At 45.2% G+C, this 14,025-nt stretch overlaps 1 protein-coding gene across 2 annotated transcripts in view; it reads right to left on the reverse strand.

The window, feature by feature from the left end:
* Positions 1-14,025, reverse strand: part of P2RX7 (purinergic receptor P2X 7) — a 57,260-nt gene that overhangs the window by 16,315 nt on the left and 26,920 nt on the right. For both annotated transcript variants that reach the window (XM_008059966.2, XM_008059967.2), the window contains 5 exons: positions 10,582-10,654; positions 9,046-9,142; positions 6,868-6,948; positions 5,517-5,646; positions 4,348-4,484 (listed from right to left, as the gene is read on the reverse strand). In XM_008059966.2, the coding sequence (XP_008058157.1) occupies positions 4,348-4,484; positions 5,517-5,646; positions 6,868-6,948; positions 9,046-9,142; positions 10,582-10,654 (518 nt within the window). The remainder of the gene's footprint in view (positions 1-4,347; positions 4,485-5,516; positions 5,647-6,867; positions 6,949-9,045; positions 9,143-10,581; positions 10,655-14,025) is intronic.

Consider the following 14,025-nt stretch of genomic DNA (forward strand, 5'->3'; position numbering starts at 1 on the left):
CTCACCTCAGCCTCCCAAAGTGCTGGGATTACAGGCTGAGCCACCGAGCCCAGCCGGTTCTTAAATTTGAGTGGGCATCAGGTATCCCTAGAGGCCGGCATAAACATAGATTGTTGGGCCCCACATGCAGAGTATTTGAATCCATAGATGTAGGGTGAGGCGTTTCTGATAAGTTCCCACATGATGGTACTAGAGATCACACTCTGAGAACCACTAGTCTAGACCATAAGTACTAAAGGGATTCAGAGAAGTTAACTTTTTTCTAAACCGATTCCTAAAACATGGGCTCCTGTCTGTGTGGTTTCTCTTCTTCTGAACTAGGAAATCACAATCCTCAGGAAAGTGAAAGGTACCTCAGGGGTCCTGTCCTCTAGTGCTTAGAGAGGTCTTCCCTGGTCATGCCTTCTCTCATCAGACTATCTTGTTTGATTCTGAAATGATCTTGTTGAATTTGTTCATTTGCCCTATTGAGGGATAATTTACATATAATAAAATTCACAAATCCTAAGGATTCCATTCAATGAGTTTTGACAAATGACTATCCTGGGTAACCTATAACCCTACTAAAATCTAGAACATTCCATGAGCCCAGAAAACTTTCTTGTATCCTTTCCAGACAATTTCTAGTCCCCTCCTCAGCTCAGCAAACACTATTCTGTCTTCTGTCATCTTAGATGAGTTTTGCCTATTCTTGAATTTCTATAAATGGCATCAGAGAGTATGTACTTATTTAGGTCTGGCTAAATTCGAAGGGAACCAACTACGGATACATGCAACAACATAGATGAATCAATCCTACAGACAGTTATATTTAGGTCTTTTGAATTTATACTATGTACTGTCTTATTGTATAAATATACCATAATTTATGCATCCATTCACCTGTTGTTAGACATTGGTATTGTTTCAGATTTTTGGCTACTTGAATAAGTCTTTTGAATAAGGCTGCTGTGAACATCCTGTATAAATGTTTGTGTGGACAGATATATTAATTTCCCTTGAGTAAATACCTAATAATGGGATTGTGGGATTTCTAGATTATAGGGTAGATGTATGCTTATTAGAAACTTCCCAACAGTTCTGTAATGTTGTATCATTTTACACTCCTGCCAGGAGTGTAGGAGAGTTCCAGCTACGTTTCACCTTGCCAACATTTGGAACTGCCAGTTTTTTTATTTTAGCCATTCTAGTTGTTATGTAGTTATACCTTATTGTGGTTTTAATTTATATTTTCCTGATGACTAATGATTGTTACGTTGCTGTAATTCTTTGAAAGTAGTGACCTTGTCTATTTTCTTTTCTTTTTTTTTGAGCTGGAGTCTCACTCTGTCGCCCAGACTGGAGTGCAGTGGCACACTCCTGGTCACCGCAGACTCGATCTGCTGGGCTCCGGCGATCCTTCCACCTCAGCCTTCCAAGTAGCTGGAACTACAGGTGCACGCTACCAAGCCTGGTTAATTTTTTTGATTTATTGTAGAGATTAGGTCTTGCTAAGTTGCCCAGGTGGGTCTTGAACCTGCGGGCTCAGGCAATTCACTCACCTTGGCTTCCCAAAGCGAGGGGTTACAGGCTGAGCCACCGAGCCCGGCGACCTTGTCTATTTTCTTTACCAGTATATACCCATTGACACAACAAATATTATTTTTTTCTACAATGTGTGTTTGATGACAACACACGAGGAATGCCAACATCAATTTCCTATCAGCTTTGTAGACAAATTGTATAACCTTTATTCTAGGGATATACTTGCTAACTCTTTCTGAAAAGGGAACAACATGAGGCTATTTTGTGTCTAGAACCAGGGCATGAAATATCCAATCATAAATACAGTCACGGAAACTTGCCTGGTCAGAGAGACTGTATTAGGGCCACGTTATTGCTGGGACAGATTGGAAAGAATAGGTTGAAAAATGATCTAGAAATAGGAGTCAAGGCAGAAACTGAGCCAGGATGGTACAGGGTCACCACTAGGTAAAAGTCAGGAGCAGAAGCACAAGCTGTGCAGAGGGTCAAAACAAGAATGACTCAGCACTGTGCCAGCAGAGGGAAACATAGGCATGCAAATGAACCAGAACTCACAGGTTTGAAGTCCAAAGCTAGAAGCACTTGATGTACTAGAAAGAAACCTTAAAAGCAAGACAACACTGCAGGTGAGGAAGCAGTAAGGCTCACGGTGTCAAGCGTCTTTCAAATGTTCTTATCAAAGGGACTTCTGATCAAGATGGCAGCCTGAGGTAGTGTGAGAAGCTCCACCATCTCCAACTCCTCCTCCTCATAAACATAGATGTGCAAGACAAAATATTTTTGAGGCCGGACATGGTGGCTCAAGCCTGTAATCCCAGGACTTTGGGAGGCTGAGGTGAGAGGATTGCCTGAGCTCAGGGGTTCGAGACCAGCCTGGGCAACTTGGTGAGACTTTGTCTCTACAACATATCAAAAAATTAGCCCGACTTGGTAGCATGCACCTGTAGTTGCGGCTACTTGGAAGGCTGAGGCGGAAGGATTGCCTGAATCTAGCAGGTCGACGCTGGGGTGGCCGTGAGTGGTGACAGAGTGAAACTCTGACTCAAAAAAATATATTTTTGAAAGGCCAGGTGCGGTGACTCAACCTTGTAATCCCAGCACTTTGGGAGGCCAAGGCAAAAGGATTGCCTGAGTCCAGGGGTTCCAGGCCAGCCTGGACAACTTGGTGAGGCCTCGTCTCCACAATTAAAAAAATCAAAAAATTAACTGGGCATGATGGCGTGCACTTGTAATTTCAGCTACTTGGAAGGCTGAGGCAGAAGGAACGCTTGAGCCTAACAGGTCGAGGCCGTGATGGCAGTGAGCATGCCACTGCACTCCAGACTGGGTGACAGAGTGAGACTCTGACTAAAAAAATGTGTGTGTGTGTGTGTGTGTGTGTGTGTGTGTGTGTGTGTGTGTGTGTGTGTGTGTGTGTGAAGAGTCATATCAATACATTGTGGAGCTGAAAACAAGGAAGGACATTTTTCTAGATGCTAGACATGAGTAATGAATTAGGATTGAAGCCATGTGACCCTTTGGAGTAACTGAACCAGTCTATACTAGAGTTTTAACAGGCCTGAAGGGAAGAGGATTGGAGCTGCAGAAACACTACATAACAAGGGGGTAGAAAATGGACTCTAGTGAAGAAATCCCAAGCCCAGAAATTCGACTAAAAACTGGTTCACAATTGATAGATACCATACAATTCTGGCAGGAACAATTACAGAATTACATAATCAGCTCAGAGAAATGCCTCTACAGCCCACAGCACACACAGAACTTTGCGTAAGAGCACTGCTACAGAAGATGATATTTCAAAGCCTACAAAGAGAAATCCCACCCAAGTTATTTCAGACGGTAGGTCAGTATGAAAGGAATTACACAGTAGAATGGACAGAAAAGGGTAGGATCCATAAGGCTAGAACAATAGTAGATAGCTTTGAAAGACAACTAAATAAAAACACTAGAAATGGACAATATAACCATAGAAATTTTTAAAAATCCAAAAGCATATGATAACCTCTCATAACGTTTGATTCCATAAGTCTAGAAATTTATCCTAAGGAAATAACCTGAAATTCAAACAAAGATGTACAGTGCAGAGTCATTTATAATAAAAAAACTAGAAACAACCCAAATAGCCAATAAGGAGGCAGGGGTGAGAAAACCATGAGCTGGAAGTGAAAAAGTGAGAGTTTGGGGGTCACAGTGGCATGGGTTAGAATTATGGCGTGTCCACTATTAGCTCTGGGTCTTGGCAGATCATTTTCCAGGAACACCAACATCCACCTTCCGGGGGTGTCAAGAGGTCTAGAGGTCTAGAGATGGTGATGGTATGTTCCTGGTACATAGAAGAGCCCTCCTGAATTGTAGCAATTACTATGAAGACACCCACACAGTGGAATGTTATGATCATTAATGTGATGGTTATGAAGAATTTTGAGTGAACCGGGTATGAAAAAAACCCCCAAAAACCGACATAGAATACCAAATTACATGTGTGATATGATCTCATCTGAACCTCATGAAAGAATTGGTATAGATGAGGAGAATTCCCCTGGGGGTTATCATTAATTATCTCAGGATAGAGGAGTGATGGGTCATTGTTATCCCTCTCTACGATTTTCTGTTTCCCTAGTTTTGTTTTTGTTTTACAAAGAACGTATATCTCTTTGATAATTAAAAAGAAAAAAATTCATGCCAAAATGCAGTCACCGCCTAGCTCTCAGAGGCAGTCTTTTTTCATTCACCTTGTTGCCTTGGGAACCAACACCAGTCTTACTGACTGCTGGGGATACAGTTCAGCCGCTGGGTGAGTCCGACCTGGAGTGCCAGAGTTACCTGAAGTTATAGCCAGGATACAAGGATTCACTGGTGGTCTTGTCATCAAGGCGACGGAAACTGTATTTGGGACGACAGCGATGGAACCACCTGTCCAGGTTGCAGTCCCAGTAGATCTCAATACCCATGATTCCACCCTGAGGGCGTGAACAAGAGACAGTCTCTATGTCTGCAGGACGTGGATTACACAGCCACCCACTTCCCTGCAGGGCAAGGATCACCGAAGGAAAGATTTTCTTTTGAGAGGAAGAATGCTGACTAAAGGTTTCAGAGCTGTAAGTGCAGCCCTATTCAATTTGTACAAGCATTACCGTGGCAGCCGCAAAAGCATATCCAGGCTCTTCCTCCCATCTGGTACACACCGCCATTAGATGTATTGTCCTAATACATAACTCTAAACGAACCACTCTTGAATTCAAACACTTTAATGCCCTCCCCCCCATTAAAGATCAAATCAACACTCGTTAGAGTGAAATTCAGGGCACTCTGGCAAATATCTTTTCTGCTTTATCTCCCAGTACTCCCCCAGGGAAAGCTCTCTGCAGAGGCGATTAAATTAAGGACCTTGAGACAGAGATTATCCTGGATTATCCAGGCGGGCCTTAGATGTTCCCTTCTTGTAAATTCTCCCAGTTAAAAAGACAAGTGTCTTTATAAGAGAGAGGCAGAGGGAGATTTGACACAGAATAAGGCATCAGTGTGACCACTGAGGCAACATGCTACCCTGCAGATTTTGAAGATGGAAGAAGGGGTTGAACCAAGAAATGCAAGGACTACAGCTCAGAAGGAGAGATGGCAAGGGAATGGGTTCTCCCCCAGAGCTCCAGAGAAAGCATGGCCCTGCTGACGCCTTGACTTCTCTGCCCGGTTAAACTAATTATGGACTTCTGCCCTCCAGAAACATACAACACTATGTGTTGTTTTAAGCCACTAAGCTTGTGGTGATTTGTCACAACACCCACAGAACACACCAAGTAGCTCACTCATAGGGTTGTTACGGTCTTAGATGAGGTGATGTCAGTAAAGTCCCTGGCACGATGCATGGATTTATGAAATGCTCAATACACGAGAACCATATTATGAAGACCCAGTAGCCCGACCTCTTGGCTATTTGACAATCTCCATTCCCTAATACACCCCACACCCCACTGTACAAAGACACCACCAACCTGAATCGCCACATCTGAAAAATTATCTCCTGTTTCTCGGAAGATATCTCCTAGTCGAAAAATGGGACACTGGGGATTCTGAGTCTTGTGAAATGTACAAGAGACGTTGAAACCTGGCAAGATGTTTCTCCTGCACATAATTAAAAGCAAACAGACAAACAAACATTTCTATTGAAAATGGATCTGCCGGCTCGGTGGCTCAGCCTGTAATCTCGCGCTTTGGGAGGCTGAGGGGAGTGGATTACCTGAGCCCGCAGGTTCGAGACCCACCTGGGCAACTTAGGGAGACCTCATCTCTACAATAAATCAAAAAATTAGCTGGGCGTGGTAGTGCACGCCTGTATTTCCAGCTACTTGGAAGGCTGAGGCGGAAGGATCACCGGAGCCCAGCAGGTCAAGGCTGCAGCGACTGGGGGCCACTGCACTCCAGTCTGGGTGACAGAGTGAGACTCCAACTCAAAAAAAAGAAAATGGATCTGGGCTCGATGGCCCAGCCTGTAATCCCAGCACTTTGGGAGGCTGAGGCGAGTGGATTGCCTGAGTTGGTGGGTTCGAGACCAGCCTGGGGAACTTGGTGAGATTTTTGTCTCTACAATAAATCAAAAATTAGCCAGGTGTGGTAGCGCACGGCTGTAGTTCTGGCTATTTGGAAGGCTGAGGCAGAAGGATTGCTGGAACCCAGCAAGTCAAAGCTGGGGTAGCCATGAGCATGCCATTGTACTCTAACCTGGGTGATGGAGTGTGACTTCAACTAAAAAAAAAAAGAAAGAAAAGAAAATAGATTTATCTCTTTCATAGGACTGAGCCGGTGTGCTAGTGAGTCTCCGTGAAGGCCTCAAGTGACCCCTGCCTCCTGGAAACCCTTGTATAGAGCACAACATTGTACCAGGGTTGGCCTGGGTAACCAGAAGCATATGGTACAAGTGATGGGGTGTCACTTCTAAAGTCTGTGATTCCCATCTTGGTTATGCTCTTGCTTGCTTGCTGCGTCTCTCTTAGATCCCTAGGTCTGGGGGAAGCCAGCCGCCATGTCCCAAGGACACTCAAGCTGTCCCAGGACGAGGTCCATGTGGTGAAGCACTGAGCCCTCCTGCCAACAACCATGTGAGTGAGCCTGGAAAAGGATTCTCCAGCCCAGTCAAGCCTAGAGATGACTGCAGCCTCAGTTGACAGTTTGACTGCAACCTGACCAACTCTGAGCCAGAACCACCCAGCAAAGTCATTCCCAGATTCCTGGCCCACAAAAACTGTGAGAGACAATACATGTATGTTGTTTTAGGCTTCTGGGGTTTGGGGTAATTTGTTATGTAGCAGTAGATAAGTAATACAGCCAGACATCTTGGGCACTTACGTGGTGTAGTTGTGGCCGGGGAAGTCAATGTTGTTCTTTATGAGAACGGTGAAGTTTTCGGCACTGTTTAAAAGTGCAGGCCTGGGAGAGAGAAATGCAAGATGGCGATCAGTGACTACAGAGACTGAGGGAGTCGGTGGGCCAATAGGACCAGAGACTTCTGGTTTCTGGCTTTGGCTGCTGGGATGAGCAAAGAGAAATGGATTTGGCAATCCAGTGCTCACAATCTTCCAAAATTCTCCATAAAACCTCTCCAGCTTTTCCGAGTATTTCTCCCTTCTTAGATCCAGTGGCATTTACTGCGACTCTTCTCATATTCTGATATAATTGTATGTTTAGGTGTGTACAGTGGTTGGGCCCAGTTTCATATCTAGGACTTTCTGTCTTTAAAGTCTGCTATGTGGTGATGGATGCATTGAATGAATGGTTAAACAAACCATCTTAGCTCATTGGTATAATGAGAAACTGAAGTTCAGGGAGTTGCTTGCCAAAAGTCATGTCAAATGCACACTGGAGACCCGCAATATTTTTCTAATGGATGGGTTGATAGCAGAGGTGGAACTGAGAACTACCGCCAATCAAAGGGCCCCTTGTCTTGAACCAAGGACTACTTGTGTGTAGGTTGTTGTCCCACGCAGAGCTGGGCAATTCCTTCTGTAACAAAGAAACCGTGACCTAGAAATGAACCTGGGTAGATCCATTAATGATTGAGGGCCCGAGAGGGTGACCCTGCCTAGTAATCCCATCCTGACATCAGGGAACCTTTGCCTTCCACAAGCTAGGTTGGGACAGTTTTCTTGTTGCCCGTCAGATGTTGAGAGAGTGGTCTTGAGTCACATTGCTCTGGAACTGCGCTGTCCAAGAGGGTAGTCACCAGGCATGTGTGGCTATTTATGTTTACATTTAATTAAATTAAGAATTCAGTGGCTCAGTTGCAGTAGCCGCATTTCAAGTGCTCAATAGTCACATGTAGCTAGTGGTCATCATATTGGACAGTGCAGGTATAGAGCATTTCTGTCTCGCAGAAAGTTCTGTCGGACAGTGCTGGTCTAGAATTACCCTCTACTTCTGGGGCAGATTGTACGTGTGTGCATGTGCGTGTGTTTGTGTATAAACCAAGCATGGGTCTCCCTTTACAATAGCTGTACAAATATCTCATTTAATCCTTGCAGCAGCCCTATGAGGTAGGTGAAATTATTCTCATTTTATTACAGATGAGGACACTAAAGCTCAGAAAGGTGAAGCCATTTGCCCAAGGTCACAGAGCAAAGATGTGTTAGAGCTAGGATTTAATTTCGGGTCTTTCTAAGGGCTTCTGAGATTTGACATCCTGACCGTATGCAGAAGAAAATAATCATTACAAGGGACCACCAAATCTGCATGTCACAGTGAGCTTTTACAAAAACTTCCCCCCACCACTTTCTCCTCTCCCCCATCTCTCCTTCCTTCCCCTCTCCCTTCTTTCTCTCACCTTTCCCTTCCTTTTTCATTTCTTCTTCCTTCCCTTCCATCTCATTCCTTCCTTCCTATCTTTTTTTTTTTGAGTTGGAGTCTCACTCGGTCGCCCAGACTGCAGTGCGGTGGCCGGGAGCGGGCCTCGACCTGCTGGGCTCCGGCGATCCTTCCGCCTCAGCCTTCCAAGTAGTTGGAACTACAGGCGCGCGCTACCACACCCGGCTGATTTTTTAATTTATTGTAGAGATGAGGGCTCACCAAGTTGCCCAGGCAGGTCTCGAACCTGAGGGCTCAGGCAATTCGCTCACCTCGGCCTCCCAAAGCGCTGGTATTACAGGCTGAGTCACCGAGCCCGGCTCTTCCTTCCTATCTTAATCACTCAGTGTGGACACTGACCAGCCAGAATGGGCCCTTCCATGGCACTAAGAAAGGGTCTGGAGGTGCCCTGGGAGATGCTGAGATAGCCAAGGGCAAGCGGTGCCCAGTAGTGCTCAGCCACTAGTTATTTACCAGCTGGTACAGAATTATTACAATATTTCAACAACTAGCATGGCCCTCCCAGAGACGCCAGTTTGTGCCAAGCAATGTACCTGGCTTGGGGGTCTTGAAGCAGGTAAGACCCCAGGACTTGGTCACCGCAAAGGGGAAAGTCCAGGCAGCCCCAGCAAGGCCTCATCTGGTTACTGCTGAGGGCCACCATGTCTGTTCCCACATGCAACTCACCGGGGGGCCTCTTCCGCTGCCTCAATGGGACACCAGGCAGAGACTTCACAGGTCTTCTGGTTCCCTTTATACACTATGCACTTTCCAGTCTGGATTCCTATGGGGGGCAGTCAAGGGGTTGTAGAACCACAGATGTGAAAGAACTGTGGAGAGGAAGTTCTCCAGGAAGAGCATCATTCATTTAACTCAAGCAAGAGACGAGGCTTTTCAATAAACCAAGCAGCTTCAGCTTCCATGAACCCCCATCCTGAGCACAAATGTACACAGGGTGAAACAAACATGCAGAACATTCATTAAACAGTATGCTTTTTAGAAAAGGATCCAAGAGGGCACAGAAAGACTGTGGGCTCTGTTGGCTCTTTTGATATCTTTACAAGAAAAAGATGACTGAGAGGGGAGTTGAGTCTGGTATAAATGGACCAGAACGTCCTTCTCAAAGGGGCATCCGAGTCCTTCAAAGGGCACACTGCCTGTCAAGGATGTGCAAAGTCATAGGATAAACATGGTGCATCTTCCTGGAGTGTGTGGAAAATTAACCGATTTCCAAGGAAGAATTCGCTAAATAATGAACAATGCTAAGATAACCATCATTCCAACTCAAATATACACATATTTCAGAATGGAATGCAATGCTCATATACTTTTGTGTGTGTGTGCATTATAGCCACTGATGGTATTTTCCTTTTTGTGTTTTTTTTTTTTTTTTGAGTTGGGGTCTCACTCCGTCGCCCAGACTGGAGTGCAGTGGCTGCTCCCGGCCACCACAGCCTCGACCCGCTGGGCTCCGACGATCCTTCCGCCTCAGCCTTCCAAGTAGCTGGAACTACAGGTGTGCACTACCACACCAGGCTAATTTTTTTTTTTTGATTTATTGTAGAGATGAGGTCTCACCAAGTTGCCCAGGCGGGTCTCGAACCTGCGGGCTCAGGCAATCCATTCACCTCAGCCTCCGAAGGCACGGGATTACAGGCTGAGCCACAGAGCCCGGCTGATTTTTTTATTTATTGTAGAGATGAGATCTCGCCAAGTTGCCCAGGCAGGTCTCGAACCCGCAGGCTCAGGCAATCCACTCACCTCAGCCTCCCAAAGTGCGGGATTACAGGCTGAGCCACCGAGCCCGGCTACGTGCCTTTTTAAGTTAAAACATGAGGTAAGGAAATTCTGCCAGTTGATATGGGTATTGCTTCCCAGGTTGTACAATTTCATGGTCCTCAACCTTTGGAGAAATTCAGGAGAAAGCTTAAAATACTCAGATGATGCTGTGGGAATTCTGATTTTTCTACCAATTAGAACTTTGAACCTGCTAAGTTTTCAGGAACTCCTCTCACTGGGAAACTGGAGACACATTCACGGTTGGCAGCTGGTCTGCTGGGGACAGAGCCACGGCACAAGACACACAGGCTCATCAATGGCTTGGTGATGGTGGAAAAAGACAGCTGAGAGCCAGAGGCCAAAGACCTGAACTGGGCATCACCTGTGCCACCAGGATGCCAGACCACCCACCTCCAGGGTCTCAGGAAAAGAAACAGAAGTTACCTTTGCTCTGCGGATCCATCCATCCCTTTTTACAACTCTTGTCAGAGTGACAGAGTGTCCTGCGGGTGGGATACTGTAGGGAGAAGGACAGGAGAGTGGGGAGTCAACGACGTGTGTCACTAAGATACAAAGAAGCAATGGCAGTGTCCACACAAAACATGTACACAAATGTTCACAGCAGCGCTACTCAGAGCAGTAAAAATGGAAACAACCCAAATGTCCGTTGATGAATGAATGTACAAATAAAATGTGGTCCATTGACATACAGAACCTCACACAGTCATCAAAAGGAATGAAGCACTGATCCATGCTAACATGTATGAACTTTGAAAACATGATGCTGAATGAAAGAAGCCAGACACAAAAGGTCATGAATTGTAGGGTCCCATTTATATGAAATGTCCAGAATAGGCAAATCTGTACAGACAGAAAGCAGATTGGTGGTTGCCAGGGGCCAGGGAAAGGGGAGAATGGGGAATGACTGCTCATGGGCTTAGGGTTTCCTTTTGGGGTGATGGAAATGTTCTGGAATTAGATAGTGGTGATGGCTGCATAGCCCTGTGAATATACTAAAAAAGCATTGGATTACAAGGGGGAACCTAAAAAAACCTGGAATTACTTTTTGGAGGGCAAGCCCCTTGTAGTACAGACCTCCCTTTCTAAGTAAGTGTTCTAGGAACTCGTCAGCATCAGTGTACCAGCTAGCGTTGTTTTAAGAGGCTGCGTTTGACTTCAGTGAATTTTTTTGGAGATTCTTTCAACACATTTGCCCCTTTCATGATGGGTGATTTATGAGTGCACCTGCCCAGACCATGTGCTCAGCAGTTTTTTACCAAAAAAGGTATGACTCCCATGCCCCACCCTCTCTATTCACCTGATCTCAACCTGAGTGACTTTGTTTCCCCAGATGACAAAAAGTCCTCAAACGGAAATGTTTTGCCAATGTGGAAGAGGTGAAACAAAAAATAGCAGAAGCGCTAAAAGGCATCAAAATTCATATGTTCAAAAACTTTGGAGCAGTGGAAAAAAGCGTCTCAAAAGGTGTATTGCATCAAACAGAGCCTGCTTTGAAGGTGACTAAAGTTTAAACATGTAGGAATAAATACACAATTTTTTAATAAATAAATTTCTGGGATTTTTTGAGATTCCCCTCATGTGCACTTTAAAATGTTGGATTTTATGGTATGTGAATTACATTCCAATAAAAAATAAAAGTAAAAATTTGAAAGCAAAGGTCTGGGTAGTCGGAGAACACTTTCAGGCATAGCCTTTGAGTTGAAGGACAGGTAGGTAGCCTGGTCCAAATGGCCCTGTGGCTACAGGACTGAGCAGTGCAGAGATTCAGCAGGACATGTGGAACTGGGGGACGTTGGCCAGCATGCTCTCCTGGTCTGAGAAAATGAGGCCAGCCAGGTCTCAGGGCTAAAGGGCGGAGTAAGGAAAAGAGAAGTGAGATGACTTTGTTGATGCATATTTGACTTCCCATTTCCTGGGGAGCAGGCCTAAAGGCCAGTCTTGGGGAAACCAGTACATGACACAGGGATGAAAACAGCCACTGCTCCTTGTCTTCTGTGTAACTTGTGTCTTTTACAGCAATTCAAGGCAAGGGCTCAGGTCTTTGATCCAAGTACACCTGGGTTCCATGATGCTGTACCATTTTCTAGCTGAGTGACCTCAGTCAAGTCACTTTACCTCTCTGAGACTCAGCTTCCTCATCTGTAAAAGGAGGATGAATAGATTCGTCTTGTATGGTTTTTGCAAAGATAAAATGAGTTATGGAAAGAAAGAATAGTTCATACTTCAAAGGACATAAGACCGAGTTGATATACCCAAGAAACATTTTTTGTTTGTTTGTTTGAGTTAGAGTCTCACTCTGTTGCCCAGACTGGAGTGCAGTGGCCGCTCCCGGCCACAGCAGCCTCGACCTGCTGGGTTCTGGCAATCCTTCTGCCTCAGCCTTCCGAGTAGCTGGAACTACAGGCGCGCGCTACCACGCCCGGCTAATTTTTTGATTTATTGTAGAGATGAGGTCTCGCCAAGTTGCCCAGGCGGGTCTCAAACCCGCGGGCTCAGGCAATCCACTCACCTCAGCCTCCCAAAGCGCGGGATTACAGGCTGAGCCATTGAGCCCGGCATAAGGAGCAGCCATTTTTAACATTGCTTAACTGTATCATGTTTTTCTAGCATTTCACTTTAACTTACTCTCTAATCATTAGCCAAGGACAGAATCGTTTTCTCAGAGGTAGCGAATGACAATTGTTTTACAAACCCCTCCCCAGCCTGGTTTTTAAACAAGTTAACCTAATCAGCCCTTTGTGACCTTCATGACACAGACCCTATGGCATGGCAGCAGTCATGTGACTGACTCACCCATCTGCCTGCTGTCCATCACCTTTCATTATGACATGGAGTAGACCACCACTCAATCACCTTAATGACCTGCCCCCATCAAAGTGAACGTTTAAAAGCATTCAACCTGAAGCAGCCATTGGCCATTGCTTTACCAAACTCTGGTGTGGCCACGTGCCCTTTGAGCTATGACTGCTGCCATGTTTCCTAAGCCTCGGCACCCCCGTACCATGGGAAGGTGAATCTCCTCTCTCTTCTCTCTCTCTAATTTACTTTCTAAATAAATTATATTTTCTAATCCAATTTCTGTGCAATTCTTTGCATCTTTCACGTGGCACCAGATCACAGACCAGATACCCCATAGGGCCTGATCTAACATTTGGAGGACCTACTGGGATATATTTTTAACTTAACAATACTCAATGAGCATTTTTCTCATAGTTTTCAAACTCTCTCATGATCTAATTTCTTCCTAGGCTGCCTTCCTCTTGTCACCCAGCAATGTCCCTGGTCTCCTCCCCTTATGACCCCCTAAATTAGATTATGAACCCTTTGAACACAGAGCCTGAGTCATATCTTTATGGCCCAAGTGCCTGACAGATAGTAGGTCTTGATAAACATGGAATGCAGAATGAATGAATGAATGAGTGATCATTTACTGTGACTTATGGAAAGTGATATCATTGTCATTATCAACTGGAAGGAAATCTCAGGAAAGAAACCAATTTTATTTTTCTCCTCAAAATAAATTCTAAAATTAAAAAAAGAAAACACAAAAACTAGTTTTGTTTTAATCATCTCTTTTGTGATTGCTGCATGGATTAAAGATTCTTGGTCACTCTCCTCATTAAGAAGTGGAGTGTTTCTTCTGGATTTTGAAGTTGGGCCAGTACTGTGACTGAATAATCAACAAAAGTGGAAGTAATGCTGTACCAGCTCCAGGCTTAAGCCTTAAGAAGGTCTAGAAGCCGGGCTCGGTGGCTCAGCCTGTAATCCCGCGCCTTTGGGAGGCTGAGGTGAGTGGATTGCCTGAGCCCGCGGGTTCAAGACCCGCCTGGGCAGCGAGACCTCATCTCTACAATAAATCAAAAAAAT

The sequence above is a fragment of the Carlito syrichta genome, unplaced genomic scaffold (assembly GCF_000164805.1).
Source record: "Carlito syrichta isolate Samal-C Ts95f unplaced genomic scaffold, Tarsius_syrichta-2.0.1 Scaffold304458, whole genome shotgun sequence".
Classification (NCBI taxonomy): Eukaryota; Metazoa; Chordata; class Mammalia; order Primates; family Tarsiidae; genus Carlito; species Carlito syrichta.